Raw genomic sequence first — 14,259 nt, 5'->3', positions numbered from 1 at the left:
TTCTGGGACTTCCACCCAGTTCTCCTGGGCCCAGCAGGACTCCCAAGGAAGCAGTGCCTCTGGGAACTGACTCAGTTCCCTAGATGGTCTGCACCTGCCCCTGGTGCAATTCTGTAAAAATAACCTCCAGTGACTGACATCACAGTACCTCTGACATGTATTAACTTGATAGACCGCAGGGTCAGAAACAGGGCACAGGGAGGAAAGAAAGCCAGCATCCACCTGCGTCTTCCCTCTGTGAGGAGTGAACAAGCCGGGGGGAAAGGGAGGAACCTAGGGCCTGATGGGGAGAAAGGTCCTCAGACAAGCCTTCCCCTCCCACATTCCAGCTTGGTCTCTCTGTGCCTCCAGGGAATGGAATGCTTACTGCTGCACGGGAAGCAAACAAACAAAAAACCCTTCCAAAAGTTCTTCTGGTTTCCCATCCCACTCCCCAGGTGCCCACGTGATAACAAGCCAAGGATTCTCACAACAGGGAAGGCACTGGCTTCAGACTTGCAGAGAATTCCATGGGCACTGTTCAGTCTGTCTCCAGTCAAAAGGGCAGATCACTGCTGGTCACTCTGGAACAGGGAAGTCACTGGGTCACTCAAACTTATACAGCTTGGTAATGAAATCTGTCCCCCTCTGTCTGCCTCGGAGCCAACGACCAGTATCTTGGAGTTGGCTGTACCTGAGAAAAGTAGGCTGGAGCTTCAAACTAGGTGTGTTCTAGGTGGACAAAATAACTCAGTCTGTTATACCACCTTAGAAGGAGACCTCAGAAGAGCAACAAATGCAAAATGTTGCTGTGAGCTGCATTTTAATTAGAGGGTGCATCCTTTCAAAATGGTGCCTTGGGTAATTGGGCTGGACTCTTTTATAAATAAAAGCTTCCTATTCATGCATAATGGCCTGTCCACTCTCTAGCTAACACTCCACTTTCCTCCTAATCCCCTGCACAAAAGTAGCACAACACTGGTCGGCCTCTCCACTGACCCATGAAAGGGACCCAGCTGAAGGCTCAGCACAAAAGTTCCCCAAAAAGGACGTCAGACCACATCACCATTGCAGATGCACCCAGGTGAAATAACAAGCCGGGGTGGCCTTTCCCCCTCTTGTTTGAGTGTAAAACCAGACCAGCACCTTGCACAGACTGTGTGAAATTTCTAGACAGGCATATAGTGTTACTGTCTGTAACTTTCCATGAGCCTCCTCAGGTTACCATACATATTAATACACATACTGGCATTTAAAGCAAGGAAAATATGGGGTGCTTGGTGACTATTTTTAATCAAATTCCGCTGGGAATTTTAAATCCTAAAAACCAAGCCCCTGTTTATGGTATTTTAAGGTTTGCATTGCATATGATTTTTGTCCTTTGGAATGGTGAACTTCCCTTTCCTCTTTAAGAGAGAGCTTCTGCAGTGTGAAGGGTAGTACAGAACCAACTGTGAAAATCATTAACCTGCAAAGCTGAGGAACAGGACAGCAGCAATAGTGCATGACCCTCTGCAATTCTTTGAAGGCAGTCTGATCTTCACAGCTCCCTGCTCAGTAAAAGGAGCTCCACGTCTCCCTAAAGACAGCACTTGAGCCCCAGCTCAACTGTATTAGGACAGCAGGGAGCCCAGAAATGGAAAGGTGGGTAAACGGAAGCATGCTGTGGACATTGGGAGCTGGACAGGCCAGACCCCTCTGACAATGAGCCAGGCTGGGCAGAGAGATTCACACGCCATCTCTGCCACATGCCAACCCCTTCACAAACTGCTTGAAGTCTCCATTCTGTTCTCTAAAGCCCTGTGGGATTTGCCAAACACTGTTCGGTCAAGCATCAGCTCCTCAGGTCTCCCTCCTACACCATCAAACCGGCATTTCTTCTCACAGAGAAACTCAGTGAACTCACAGTCTGAAGGTTTGGGCAGAAATCAAGAAAAACTTGAGGAATCTGCACCTTCGAGATTTCTTAAATTTATCACTCATCAGCATCCTGCATTCTCAGACTGGTGGAGAGGGGTTCGGACTATGTATCACAAAAGGGTGCTGTGTTGGTGTCCCCATCACCGTGAACATGAGACTGAGTGGGCAGGTGTGCAGATTCTGGACTCCCAACTGAAGCCTGAAGCAGGGACACATACAGGCACACAAGGCCAAGGGCACTTGGGAAACTGGCACAAACTCATGGTACACAGAACAATAGTGGAGACAGCTGTTCCCTGTCCCAAGAACGCTCTTAGCATCTTTGAGATCTCGTCTCTTACCTACCCACCACCACCAGAATCTCAATTGCCCCTCACAGGGCTCAAAACCTGACACTCAGGGGCTGGAGCAGGAGTATGGGATGTGCCTACTGCTTCCCCATGCACACCTGGGTCTCCATCAGGTGTAGCTGGGCTCACAGGCAGGCTTCCGCCCAGGGCTCTAAGAATTTCCTGGAGCAAAACTGAACCATCATGCAATATGTATTAACTTTTAGAAGACTTGAGAACAAAGGCTTTTTTCCTAATGCACAGCCCTGTGAACTCTTTGCCCAGCCTTTTCCACTCCATGGCCTCTGCACAGGCCCTCTATCCCCTCATCAAGGCCTAGCCCCAGATTCAGACCAGAAGTCCACTACAGCTTCCCCTGTATGAGCCCTGATCACATCCTGAGGCCGGCTGCCTGGTTTTTGTTCTGCTTCCTTCTTAGAAAGCTGGCCTCTCTTCCTTCCAGCCTAATTAAACCCATCTTTGTTTCATAGGCCTCTGTACTTTCAGGGTTAAGAGATGCTGCAATCATACCTCACTTGAAGGCGAGGTGACTGAGGTGCCCCAGCTTGGACATGATAAACTCATGCTTCCAGCTTCCACAGCTAGTGAATAGTTCCAGCTACTGCCCACCAGACTGCCTTAAATGGCGGGTTACCACCCTCACACAGCCAACCAGACCCCCAGCCCACAGGTCAGCTCTTGACATTTGAGCACCATGCCAAAAACAAACAAAAAAAAATTCCAACTACCAACCAAGACAACACCACCTTCTCCACCATTACCAGTCTACTAGCTCTCTGTCAGCAATAAGGCCAAGAGAGGTGGGCAAAACCCCCATGCCCTTGGAAAGCAATGGGTGCATAGGGCATCTGGACACAGAGAGGCAATGGTCTTGGCAATAAGAGTCTCATTGTTGCTATTGACCATGTTCAAATCACAGCCTGCCATCTCAGAGACAAAGTGCAGCCAAGTCTCCACTGGCCTGGAGGTCAGACCAGTGGCTCATCTCCTGACCTAGGTGAAATCACTTCCCTTTCAACTTTAGGACTTTGAAATTCTACAAAATCCATTCCACCTTTGAAATAAGCAAAAGGAAACCCACAGGGGGACCAGAACCTGAAGCCTGGAGCAGACAGGCAGCATTTGTCCTATAGACCACTGGGTTTCATTTAATGCACTTTTACTCTGCCTGGCCAGGGCAGGGATCATACAAGGCCTGAACCATTACAGAGGCTCTGGGAATTTCACTGTTGGATGCACCAGGTCTGTCACCAGGGTCCTCAAGCAATATACCTGGTACTTGCCTGTTCCCCTTCCAACACTGAGATGTAAATGACAACTGAGTTTAGCTTCTCTGCTGTTTCTCATGTTAACTGCATGGAGGCCTGGCCTGTTACCAGACTTTACAGTCTGGTCAGGAACGCAGGAACTGGGGAATCTGGGTAGAAATGAGGCAGGAGAGGTGTCCAGGAGTCAGCTCCCTTCAGGCAGGCTGACCACAGCATGTGTGCCTTGGGGTGAGGGGAGAGCATGACTTACGTGACTCCTTTTGCCTTCTTCATCTCCCACAGATGTAATCACTGTCTCCGAAAAGACCGTCTGTCCAGTTTGGTTGTTGGTTACCTATGAGGGAATAAGTGCAGTGAACATGAAATTGAAGGACGTCTGGGCAAATCCCACCAGTCTGTCTGTTTCATTCACTGAAGCAGGAGCATCAGGGAAAGCGGCCAGGAGACCCACCCTGCTGCTTTCTGAGCTCCATCAGTAACCTGCCCTTGCCAGCTGCTAGGAGATGCTCACAGCAGCCTGGGTGGGTCACTAAAAGGAGGGCAGGATGTGATGCATGCCAGACCCTCAGCAGTGCCCTGAATGACAGCATGTTCACTATTCTTGGTGCTTATCACTTGAAACTCAATGTCAACTTTCTTTTGACAAACTTCAAATCTGGGTGTCTACTCAAATGTCTTTCATGAGCAGCAAGCAAGTCTGGCCACAGCACCCATGCTCCTGAAACTGAGAATGGCTTTCAGTTCATCAAGAAAGTGTTTAAGCCCAAGGGGGACTTGATCCTTATCCCTCTGTCTGTCATCTGTCTCTGATTCTGTGCCCAAGTGCAGGCATCCCAAAGCCCAGCACCACATGGAACCCAGGCCCTTCCTGCCCCAAGGCCCTATGGGCTGTGTTGGCCTAACAGCTGGGAGATCTGTGTTCTTTGCTGACAACCATCTAGTATGTGGCCTGGAACAAGTCAATTCTTTTCTCTGATTCACAGTCTCATTTCTACATCATCTTTAATGTCCCTGCCAGCTCTAATATTACAGAAGTCTGCCACCAGGACAAAGTAGAAACTCTTGGCCTTATGTGCAGTAAGGGATCAAATTCCAGTTCTGAGGAGTGAAGGACCATGTCTTCCCTGCCATGCTTTTACATTTTTACCTAAATAATTCCTGTCCACAGAAATGGCATGATGTCTTCTTTATCTATGCCATTTTTAGCGACAGATTAACCAATATCATATTTTTTAAAAATTCTAGTCCTGTATATATGGGTTGTAAGACTTCTCAGAGCTTTTATTATACCAACATGTATTTTTTTTTCTTCATTTCTAGGAGTATACAGTGCGTTCCAAATATATTTCACCCCTACTGAGCTCCTCTTTCATGAAGTAGTGCACAGGATGGGTGCTCCCCAGAACCTACTGGAGGACCACTGCACTGTGCTGGTAACACAACTTCACTATAAAATAACAACAGTAATAAAAAGAACAACTTGCTTTTGCATATCACTTTACAGTTTACAGTAAACTGTCATATACTTTAGGTCATCTGACCCTCACAGTACTATACTACAGAAGCAGATGTTGATATTTTATAAATGTCATTAGGATAAATTTAATTAAATTTTAAAAATCACTCTAGTTACTGGGAGGACTCAACATGCAGGTATTCTGAGATCTACAAGGAGTAACTTTAAGATGCAACTGAACCTGTTTGCTATTGTCATTCCTTCTGAATGACAGTATTGGTTTTAACAAAAATAAAATTATCAGTCTTCGATGAGCAATACCTAAGGATTCTGTTACACTGGGGGCTTGTTCATTTGCATGAGGATCATGCTCCATAGCTGATCCATCTAGCTGGGCCCATCTATACACAGCAGGAGAAGAACCCCACAAAAGTCACCTTATAGATAAGGCAATAACATTGACCCTGTTATGCTCTCTGGATCAGAAATCCATTGTTTCAACCATGTAATACCTGGGCATTTCAATAAATGCAAGACTCTTTCATGGGAACTATCATGACCTTGCCTACAGGAATTGAGATGAGAGGTCAAGTTCCTTGATATTCACGACAGAATGTCAACTCTAGGGCCTCCAACAATGACCCTAAATATCTGCACAGCATCCTCTTCAGGAGAACACAGGTCGACATAGTTTGCTCACATCAACTTGGAGACCTCTCTCTCTGTGAGCAGGTGAATACTATATCCCCCTAGATCTGCAAAGCTTTCTTCCAGATCAGATGGGAAATGCACTTGCTTGTTCCTCATGCAAGATATTAGACCAAGAGACACTGAGGCAGGTGTTCAGATGGAAAAAAATCAGTTGCATTTTGAATGGAAAACCAGTAAATGAACAAATGTTTAAACTCATTGCAGCAGAGTGTTCACCTTCTGAAGGTGGAGTATCACAGCTGAGCCCCTCCTAGGGAAAGAGTGAGGATCCCTTTGTCATAACGGGTCTCTATTTCTATCCCACTGAAACATACACAAAACCTAAGAGATAAACCCCTCCTTCTGAATTGGTAGGAAGCCTAGCATCAAATCTATCTATTGCTTAAATGCAAAAGCAATTTAGGTCCCTGATACCTATCTCTCCTTTAAACAGTATTCTCACTCCTTCTGATTTTTAATCTGCATTTTATTACTCCCATTTTCATCTTTGGCTGTGTCTCAAATATGTAAATAAGACCTCAGTTCTCTGACAGGACTGGGTGCTGCAGAAAGGAAGCAGTGCTGGCCACGCCCCCTTACCTTGTGAATTTCTCGGTGCACATGGATGGTGTTATTTCCCACCTTGGTGTCTGTGTTGGTCTCATTGTGATAGCTGGCAGGTAGGCTTGCCAGGTTCACTTCTGATGATGTCTTAGCAGCAGCTTCTTCTGCCTCCATCTGTTGAACCAATTAATTTAGTGAGCAAAATTGTTCTCTCTAATTACAAACAGGGAATCCATTAGGAAAAAAGAACCACCTCTTTCCCTCTTCTGCCATCACAAAGGATGATGACAATGACAGGCCACTGAGTAACCCATTAGGACAAGACATTGCACCAAATGCCTTACCTATACTACAGGTACCCTAGGTCATGGGGGTTCATGCCCCGTTTTACAAATGGGGAAACTGATGCTCAGGGTGGTTAGAGGAATTCCCCAGACTCCCAGTGAAGGGTGGAGCTGGAACGTGAGCATGCTTCCATTAAGCAATCTTGGCCCCTTGCTGGTGGTGCCTTGCCCATCTCCTGGTGGCCTAACCTGGAGTCCCCTGTGTTCAGTTCCCAGGCATGCCTAGAATCAACCCTCTCTCTCCCTGAGGGCATTCTCTGAACACAGAAGTGTGCTTGGTTTGCACAGACCCAATTGCTATGGAATTAACACCCCAGCAATAGGGACAGGCTATGGGGTAAATACCCAGCTTCTCCCTGTGTGAGACAATTCTAAGGTATGTAGAATCGATTCTCTCTGAGGACCCTCAGTGGTATTGAACCCTAAATGCCCATAGCTGTAATCTGCTCAGGACATGTCCTTTATTGCCATTCTCTTTTTCCAACTCACTTTCCCACTTCCTGCTAGTGGATTTCTGGGATCACCAAATAAGTTATTTGCTCCCAAATCCTTGTTGCAGAGACTGCTGGGACTAGGGGTAATGATAGTGGAGACCCAAAATAAGCTAGTACTATGTCTCCTGCAGGTAGGGCCACACCTGTGTCTCCTCCTCTATCCCACCTCTTGGATACATACATAGGCTACCTTTGCAGGGGGACAGTCAGTTGACTAATTCCCCAGGATCCACACCTCCCTTGGCTCTTCTTGAACATTTAGTTGTCCTCTGGTATCACATTTCCAAGGTCATGTCATCAAATCCTCCAGTCTATGAGCTTCCATGACATCTTCATCAGGTATAACAGCCAACACATGTCTGTACCCAACTTCCCCTTCCAGATTTATCATCCTGCCCCAGCTGCCTGACAAGTGGGCAGCTGACAAGGTGACCCATTCACAGATGACTGGATCTAAAGGCAGGCCACATCATGGACTAGTTGAGCCAATTAGGCACTCTCTAGGAATTTCAAATGACAGGCACAATGAGGAGTTCTGGTGGGTGGGGAGTAATCTATGACTCCGGGCTATTTTTATTCCTTAAAACTGATCCTCAAAAAATATTTTCCTATTAAAAAAAATCCGTACTCTCTCTCCTTAAGTACTGGATGAACTCCTTCTTTTCCTACCTCCTCCAACCTTATTTGCCAAGCTGGACTAGACATGCAAAGAGATCTGCTGGGCACAGAAGCTCAACTAATCAGAGCAGAACCTGGGGGTTCCTGCTGTGTCGTAGTGCTGCGCTGACACTGAGATTACGCAGACATCTAACACTTGATCCCTGGCTTCATTACAACAACTGTCATAATAACTACCTCCACATTTGGGGTATGGACCACATCTAAGCCAGTGTACCAGATACCTTGAACAGGCCAATGTTCACAGTGACCCTATCACAGTGGTGCTATTTACCCCCAAGATGCAGGGAGAGAAAATGAAGTTCATAGAGGACATCACATCCTTAGGAAGTGGCAAAGCTTGAATTAGAACTCAGGTCTGTTTGACTCCAGATGATGTGTCCTACTGGAAGATAAGAGGATCTCATCGGAAGATGACTACAACCTTTCTTGTGTGGCTCTGCAAGCAAGTCAGGGGTCCGGAGAAGGGCGAGGCAAGGCTTCCAGGAGGAGGAGGCATATTTGGACTGGTTTCAAAGAGTGAGTAGGATTTGGACAGGAGAGGTGTGAAAGTGCTGCCGATAGCACGGGCAAAGTTGTGGCGGCCTGGACAGCACTGTGTTCTGTGGGCACAGGAGAAAGTGGTGGCTAAAGAAGTGGAGGGGTCCACAGGCAGATCCAAAGAGCAACTAAGGCAGAGGATGTTGGCCTGGTTCTCAACCAAATGGGTACATTGAGTCATTCCCCAAGCTTTTATAAACACGCATACCTGTGCAACTATAATGCACCAATAGAAAAATGTGGGAAAAATACATATCAAAATACAAACAAACAAACATGCATACCTGGATCCCTTCCCAGACCTGCAAAATGGTAATTTCTGGAGATGGGACTTCAGATATCAATGAGTTTATAAGATGATTCTGAGGATTCCCTTCCTCTCCAGCTGCCCCCAGTTAAGAATCTCTGTTTCAGGCAATAGGGAGCTACAGCAAGTTCCAGGCTAGTTGGAAAAAAAATACAAAAACCAGGAAAGGAAAAAAGTAGAGTCAGGGCACTGGCTAGAATTAGGTCTAGAAGAAGGGAGCTCTATCTGCAGAAAGGACTTCTACATGGTAAAGGCTCCAAATAAGTCTAGAAGTACTAAGCCACCAAAAGATGGCTACAGGACTAAGCAAGCAGTTTTCTCCAGCATCATCAGACAGCAGTACAGTAGGAAATGTCAGAATTTTTGAGTTGTACAAGGTGGGTTCAAGTTCACACCTCTGCCCCAAAGTAGCCATGTGACCTTGGGCAAGACACCAAATCACTCCAAACATCAGCTTGCACATTTGTAGAATGAGGATGATCCTATTTTGTTGAGCAGATGTAATTATTAAGGATCATGAAATCTAAGTACTGGTATAGTACTTCTCACATGACAAATATGTAATATGTAGCTGCTTTTGTAATATTGCCCTGTGAGCAGCCTCAAAAGAAGCTAGTCTGCCAGAAATGGGAAGAGCAGGCAGTAGATACGATGTGTTTGAAGAGTTGCCCAACCAAATAGAGAAGAAATAGAGGAGAGCTAGCTGAAAAGGGAGACAGGATGGGCAAGAAATGACTTTTTTTTTTTCCCTAAGCAAGAGACTCTGGCATATTTAGTGATGGAAAAGATATAGCTGAAAAGAGAAGGAGCCTAAAGATGCCAGACAGGATATACCCAGAAGGAGAAAGGAATATTTTAATGTTTTTTAAATTCTCACTGGAATCTGAATCATACAGTTTGGCTTGCAAATAATTGACAAGTTCCCAGATCTTGAGTTTGCTGTGAGCTGAGCTGACAGTCTTTTCATAAAACCTTCCCCCTCAGCTAGCGGTTGTTTCAACAGACTGAGCTAACAGTTCTTTAATGGCACCATGAACGAAAAGTACAGTTTACAATGGAAATTTCAACCACAACCATTACTGCCACCAGCAAGAGAAACCTAAGCCTGAAGCAATAGTTGTTTCATAGAGCAGGAATGTGAGCGCTGTTAAAAATGGCGTTTACAGTTGGTTGAATCTGTGTCTGTTAAAGGGGCACAGTAGGCAAAACTGGACAGATAAAAACCCAGACTTGGCACTGGGGTTCTCCCTGAGGTGGTGAGGCAATAAGAACATTCGAAAACCTACCAGTTACAGATGTTGTAACAGGGGCAGGAGAAATGGAGTGGTTTTATCCTTAAAATGCATTTATTGGTAACATATACAATTCCAGAGGAAAACAAGAACTTCACAAATTGAAGCCATTCGAAGACTTGTTTCTCCAAATAATGATGCTACGAGGAGAACAACTTTGCTTTTTCCCTTAAGAGTCATCAACAGCTTGAGGCAGCTGGACTATTTAAAACGCCAGGAAGTTACTTGAAAGCAGATTCACCATGCAACTATGTAAACAATTAATGCATTGGATTCAGGTCCTTTTTGTTTCTTCCCTTGGACAACTAAATAGAAAAGATCCTGTGTTTATGGGATTTAAGGGGCTTTCTGGTAGTTTCTTAGGAAAGAAAAAAAAAAAAAACTATTAGCCATTAGCCACAATCCACTTAATATTTATAATTTTCTGGGCTGGGGATACAGCTGAATGGTGACGGGCCTGCCTAGCATGCGTGAGGTTCTAGGTTCATTCCCTAGTTCTGAAAAACAAAAAAAGAGTATTTGAGAATTATTTTATTTTGGAATATTTTTAAAATGTTTTAAGAAATTAATATATATAAATATTCTTTAAATATTTTTTCATATTTTAGGATTGATTTTTAATACTTTACATTTTCCTTTTTCTTTTTTGTAGTGCTAGGAACAAAACCCAGGGCTTCAAGCATGCTAGGGGAAGCACTTTACCAGTGAGCTATACCCACAGTCCAAGATATTTTAAAAGATATTTCTAAGACAGATCTACTGAGAATCTATCAGACACTGATAGTAATTCCTACTATTTACATACTTCTGTTAGTATGACAATAATGATGCCCATTATTCACTGAGAAATGAGAATCTTTCATAATTCTTACAATGACCTCATGAGGAAGACACTTGTATTAGATCTACGATATTTATCCTCATTTAAGATGATTGGGTAATCTGTTTCACTTAAATTCTCTTTTAATCTTCCTTTAGCCTGGGGTTAGACATTTTCCCCATTCAGACCCTGGATCCCACCACTAGGAAGTGGCAGAGCTGGGTCTGGATGAAGAAAGATTGGTCTCCACTTCTCATTCGCCCACCATGAAAGTGTTCCACCTCTCATCCTGTCCCCACAGCCTGCAAGGACATTCTTTGGGAAATGACCATTGACTGGGGTAGATGTGACAGTCAGATCTCCTCTGGTGGAAACTTTTAGACTGCCAATCTGTACAACTGAAGCAGAAACAGGTCTGGAGGGAGGAAGATGGAGTCCTGGCAAAACCCACTGTGGTTAACTACCACGGAGAAGACACAGCGCTAAGATCCCACTGTACCCCATACTGCTCTGGATAAATGAAGATATGAAAGAGGCCTTGGTCCCATCAGGAGTTCATATCAGAGCACCATGCTGCAAACTTATTGAATGGTGGTGGGCATTTTTACACTGAATAAAAACATGCAGATGACCTAATGGGTGTTATCAGAAATCTGTGTGCAGGAGGGAAAATCCTAAAATCTTGATAAGGAAAGTCCCACCCTGGAACCAGAAGGATCACAAGTTCAATTTGCTTTGGAGTTGTAGAGTGATTAGTCATTTGGCCTACCTGACTCCTCTCGCCCTTTAATTGTTCCATGTCATGACTGTTTTGTAATCCGAGAAAACAGAAAACCCCTGGGTCTTGGGATCTGGGTCTGTCCAGTAGATCTCAGAGCCAGCATTTAAGACTGCACAAGGGAGCCGGCACACTGGAGATAGCAGGGATGAGGGACAGCCTGATCCACCAGCCTAAACATCTGGTCTCTCACTGACTCCTTTATTGGGATGGCTGGCCTCTCTCCAAAGATAGGCTACAGTTAGATCTGGACCCATCAGTGACCATGCCTACCTCCTCAGGCACCAGGGACAGCTCCCCACACCTGGATCAGGAAGGAAGGCCCAGGCAGCCTTCCCCATGTTTGAAGCCTACCATACAGGACAGAACAAGATTCCATCCACAGTGTCTGGATATGGAAGGTGATGGAAGAAAGAAGCCAAGCAAAGCTCTGCCCAGGGTATTTTGTATCTGATAGTACCTATTATTTGCCAGATGCCCAAATTAACATCATGGCATCTAATTCTCACAGGAAACTGAGGTTCAGTTTGTTAAATGATCTACACAATGTCACCCTACTAGTGATAGGCAGAGGAAGACCTGAGCAAAGCCCTGTTTGGTGGAGATGTGGTTGCATTCTTATCCATTATCTTCTAAGAATTTTCACAGTTGGGACTGGGAATTTCCATCTTTTTCTTCCCCACTGTACATTAAAGGAAGCAAGGCAGGCCAGACAGACTGCCAGCAAAGCTCAGGTCCCTTTGTCTCTTTGTCCCCACACGCATCCTACCTGTATCTTGGGAAGATGACACAAGCTCAAAGCCCAACAGACAAGCTAGAACTTGGAGCTGCCTGAAACTGCCTGAGCCTCGCTACAAAACCACAGCGCTGAAATACCAGGGCCTTGCGGGCATCACTTCCAAAAGGGAACTGCTTACTGGACGACTGCAGCATGGTGGAGGCAGCCTGCAGCCAGGGGGGACCCCAGGTAGGGTCCAGACTCCTTGGACAAGCTCAGTCCCAGACCTTCTGGCAGTAAGGCAGAACGAGAGAGCGGGGAAGGAGAAGGTAAGAATCACCCTACCCTACGCAGCTAGGTGTCTGCAATAGGCCCTTTCAGTGTCTTCGCCTGACGCCAAGTCCCTGGTCAGAGCACCGCCTCCCCTAAGGCCGCACCACGCAGCCTCACGCGTCCTCAGCCCGGCGCCCTCAGGGAGCACCCACCTCCTCCACCGCGCTGCGCAGTTTGTGCTGCGTGTCCTCCATCAGTTCCTCAACCTCGCGGAACATCTCATTGAGGGTGGCCTCCTCCTGCGGGTAGCTGAGAGCCGGGCCTGGCTCAATTGGAGCCGAAGTCGTCGTCGGTGCGGGAGCTGTGGGGACCGCCACTGCCAGCAGTAGGCAGAGCAGGGTGCCTCCGAGCCGCTGCATCTTTGCTTTGCGCCGGCCGCCGCCGCCTGTGTGTCGCGGAACGCGGTCAGAGGCGCACGCAGAACCCCCCTCGCCAGTCCCGCCCCCCGGCTCTGCCCGCGCTGGGGGGCCCTCTTCCCGCACCCGCACCCAGATAGGAAGAAACCTAGCCCCCTTTCAGGCGCAGCTCCTCTGGGACAGTGGCGCCCCCACCCACTCTAGCCCTGTGCTCTCTCAACCTCGCGCCTGGATCTCTACCGCACCCCTTGTTCTAGCACCTGGCGTGAGCTCTGCTCGCCGCCCCGGTGCTAGCTCTCTCTTCCGAGAAAAAGAACCTGGGTCCCCTAGGGTAAAAGCCGCCCCCCGCCCCGGATCACTCCAGCTTGGTCCCAATTTCGAGCCCCGTCCCCTCCTGGACTAGGTCTGAGCGCAGTTCAAACGACGGGCCCCCCGCTCCCTTCCCAACTCTCCCAGTCTCCATCTAGAGTGGGCTGAGAGCACAGGTCAGCTTCCTCCCCTGGGGTCTTAACCAGTCGCACGCCCCGCCCCGCACCCACCCTGCGAGACTAAGCCGGGCCATCTCCACTCCCGCGGACGCCCCTCACCCACCCGGACTGCACCGAGCTGCGACGCGGGCAGGATCTGCTTGTGCCGGGCCGCGAGGCCGCCACCGAGCTGCGTGAGCCGGAGCGGTGTGGTTGGCTGGAACCTGGTGCGTACACGCAGCTGGGATGCGGCAGCAATGGTACCGAGCAAGCTGGCGCTCGGCCTGCCCACCAGGCCCCCGCCCCGCGGGAGGAGCCGCCGCCCAGCGATTGGCCGGCCTGGGCGCCAGCTACCCCACGCCCCAAGCCCGCCTCTTTAGCCTCCGAGACCCACACTGCAGGAAGCCATCCCCTTCCCTGGAGACCTCTGCACCCCGCAGCATCCCAGGCTGCTGTCATCTCTGGTCTCAGGTCTTGCAACAGCTTTCCTTAGTCACATCTTACTGTCTTAAGTCTCCAAGATAACCTCCGCCCAGTGCACAATCCTGCAGGATGGAATTCCAGCCCCGCAGCTATCACAATCTAACCTTAGTTTGTCTGCATCTGTCGACGCCATGCTCCAGAGTAACTCACTTATAGCTCCCGGAATGGGTCACCAGAATTTCAGCAAGCTCCCAGGGGGAGACATGGCAATATTAGAACCAGAAGCCTACCGCCATCTCTGCTCCTTCTCGCCTTCCAACCGCGGGGGCCAAGTCTATGAAAACCAGATTTCTCTGTGACCAGTTAGCCTAATGTAAACGAGGTTATAGTAGTATGTGCACCCCCTAGTTAACATGTACGATGCTCTTAGAGAAGTATGGTAATGGGATATAAGTGTCTGCTATCTTAATGAAAGCAGAACT

At 47.5% G+C, this 14,259-nt stretch overlaps 1 protein-coding gene across 1 annotated transcript in view; it reads right to left on the bottom strand.

The window, feature by feature from the left end:
• The window catches only part of DKK3 (dickkopf WNT signaling pathway inhibitor 3), a 49,664-nt gene extending 36,026 nt beyond the window's left edge, over nt 1-13,638 (bottom strand). Inside the window, exons 1-4 of the mRNA XM_079102724.1 lie at nt 13,479-13,638; nt 12,684-12,916; nt 6,264-6,401; nt 3,768-3,851 (exon numbers count right to left, since the gene is read on the bottom strand). Of these exons, the coding sequence (XP_078958850.1) occupies nt 3,768-3,851; nt 6,264-6,401; nt 12,684-12,890 (429 nt within the window). The 5' untranslated portion in view covers nt 12,891-12,916; nt 13,479-13,638. The remainder of the gene's footprint in view (nt 1-3,767; nt 3,852-6,263; nt 6,402-12,683; nt 12,917-13,478) is intronic.
• Between the last annotated feature and the right edge of the window lie 621 nt (nt 13,639-14,259).

This window comes from Sciurus vulgaris (assembly GCF_902686455.1).
Source record: "Sciurus vulgaris genome assembly, chromosome: 11".
Taxonomy (NCBI): domain Eukaryota; kingdom Metazoa; phylum Chordata; class Mammalia; order Rodentia; family Sciuridae; genus Sciurus; species Sciurus vulgaris.
This window is presented reverse-complemented; position numbering and strand designations above follow the sequence as displayed.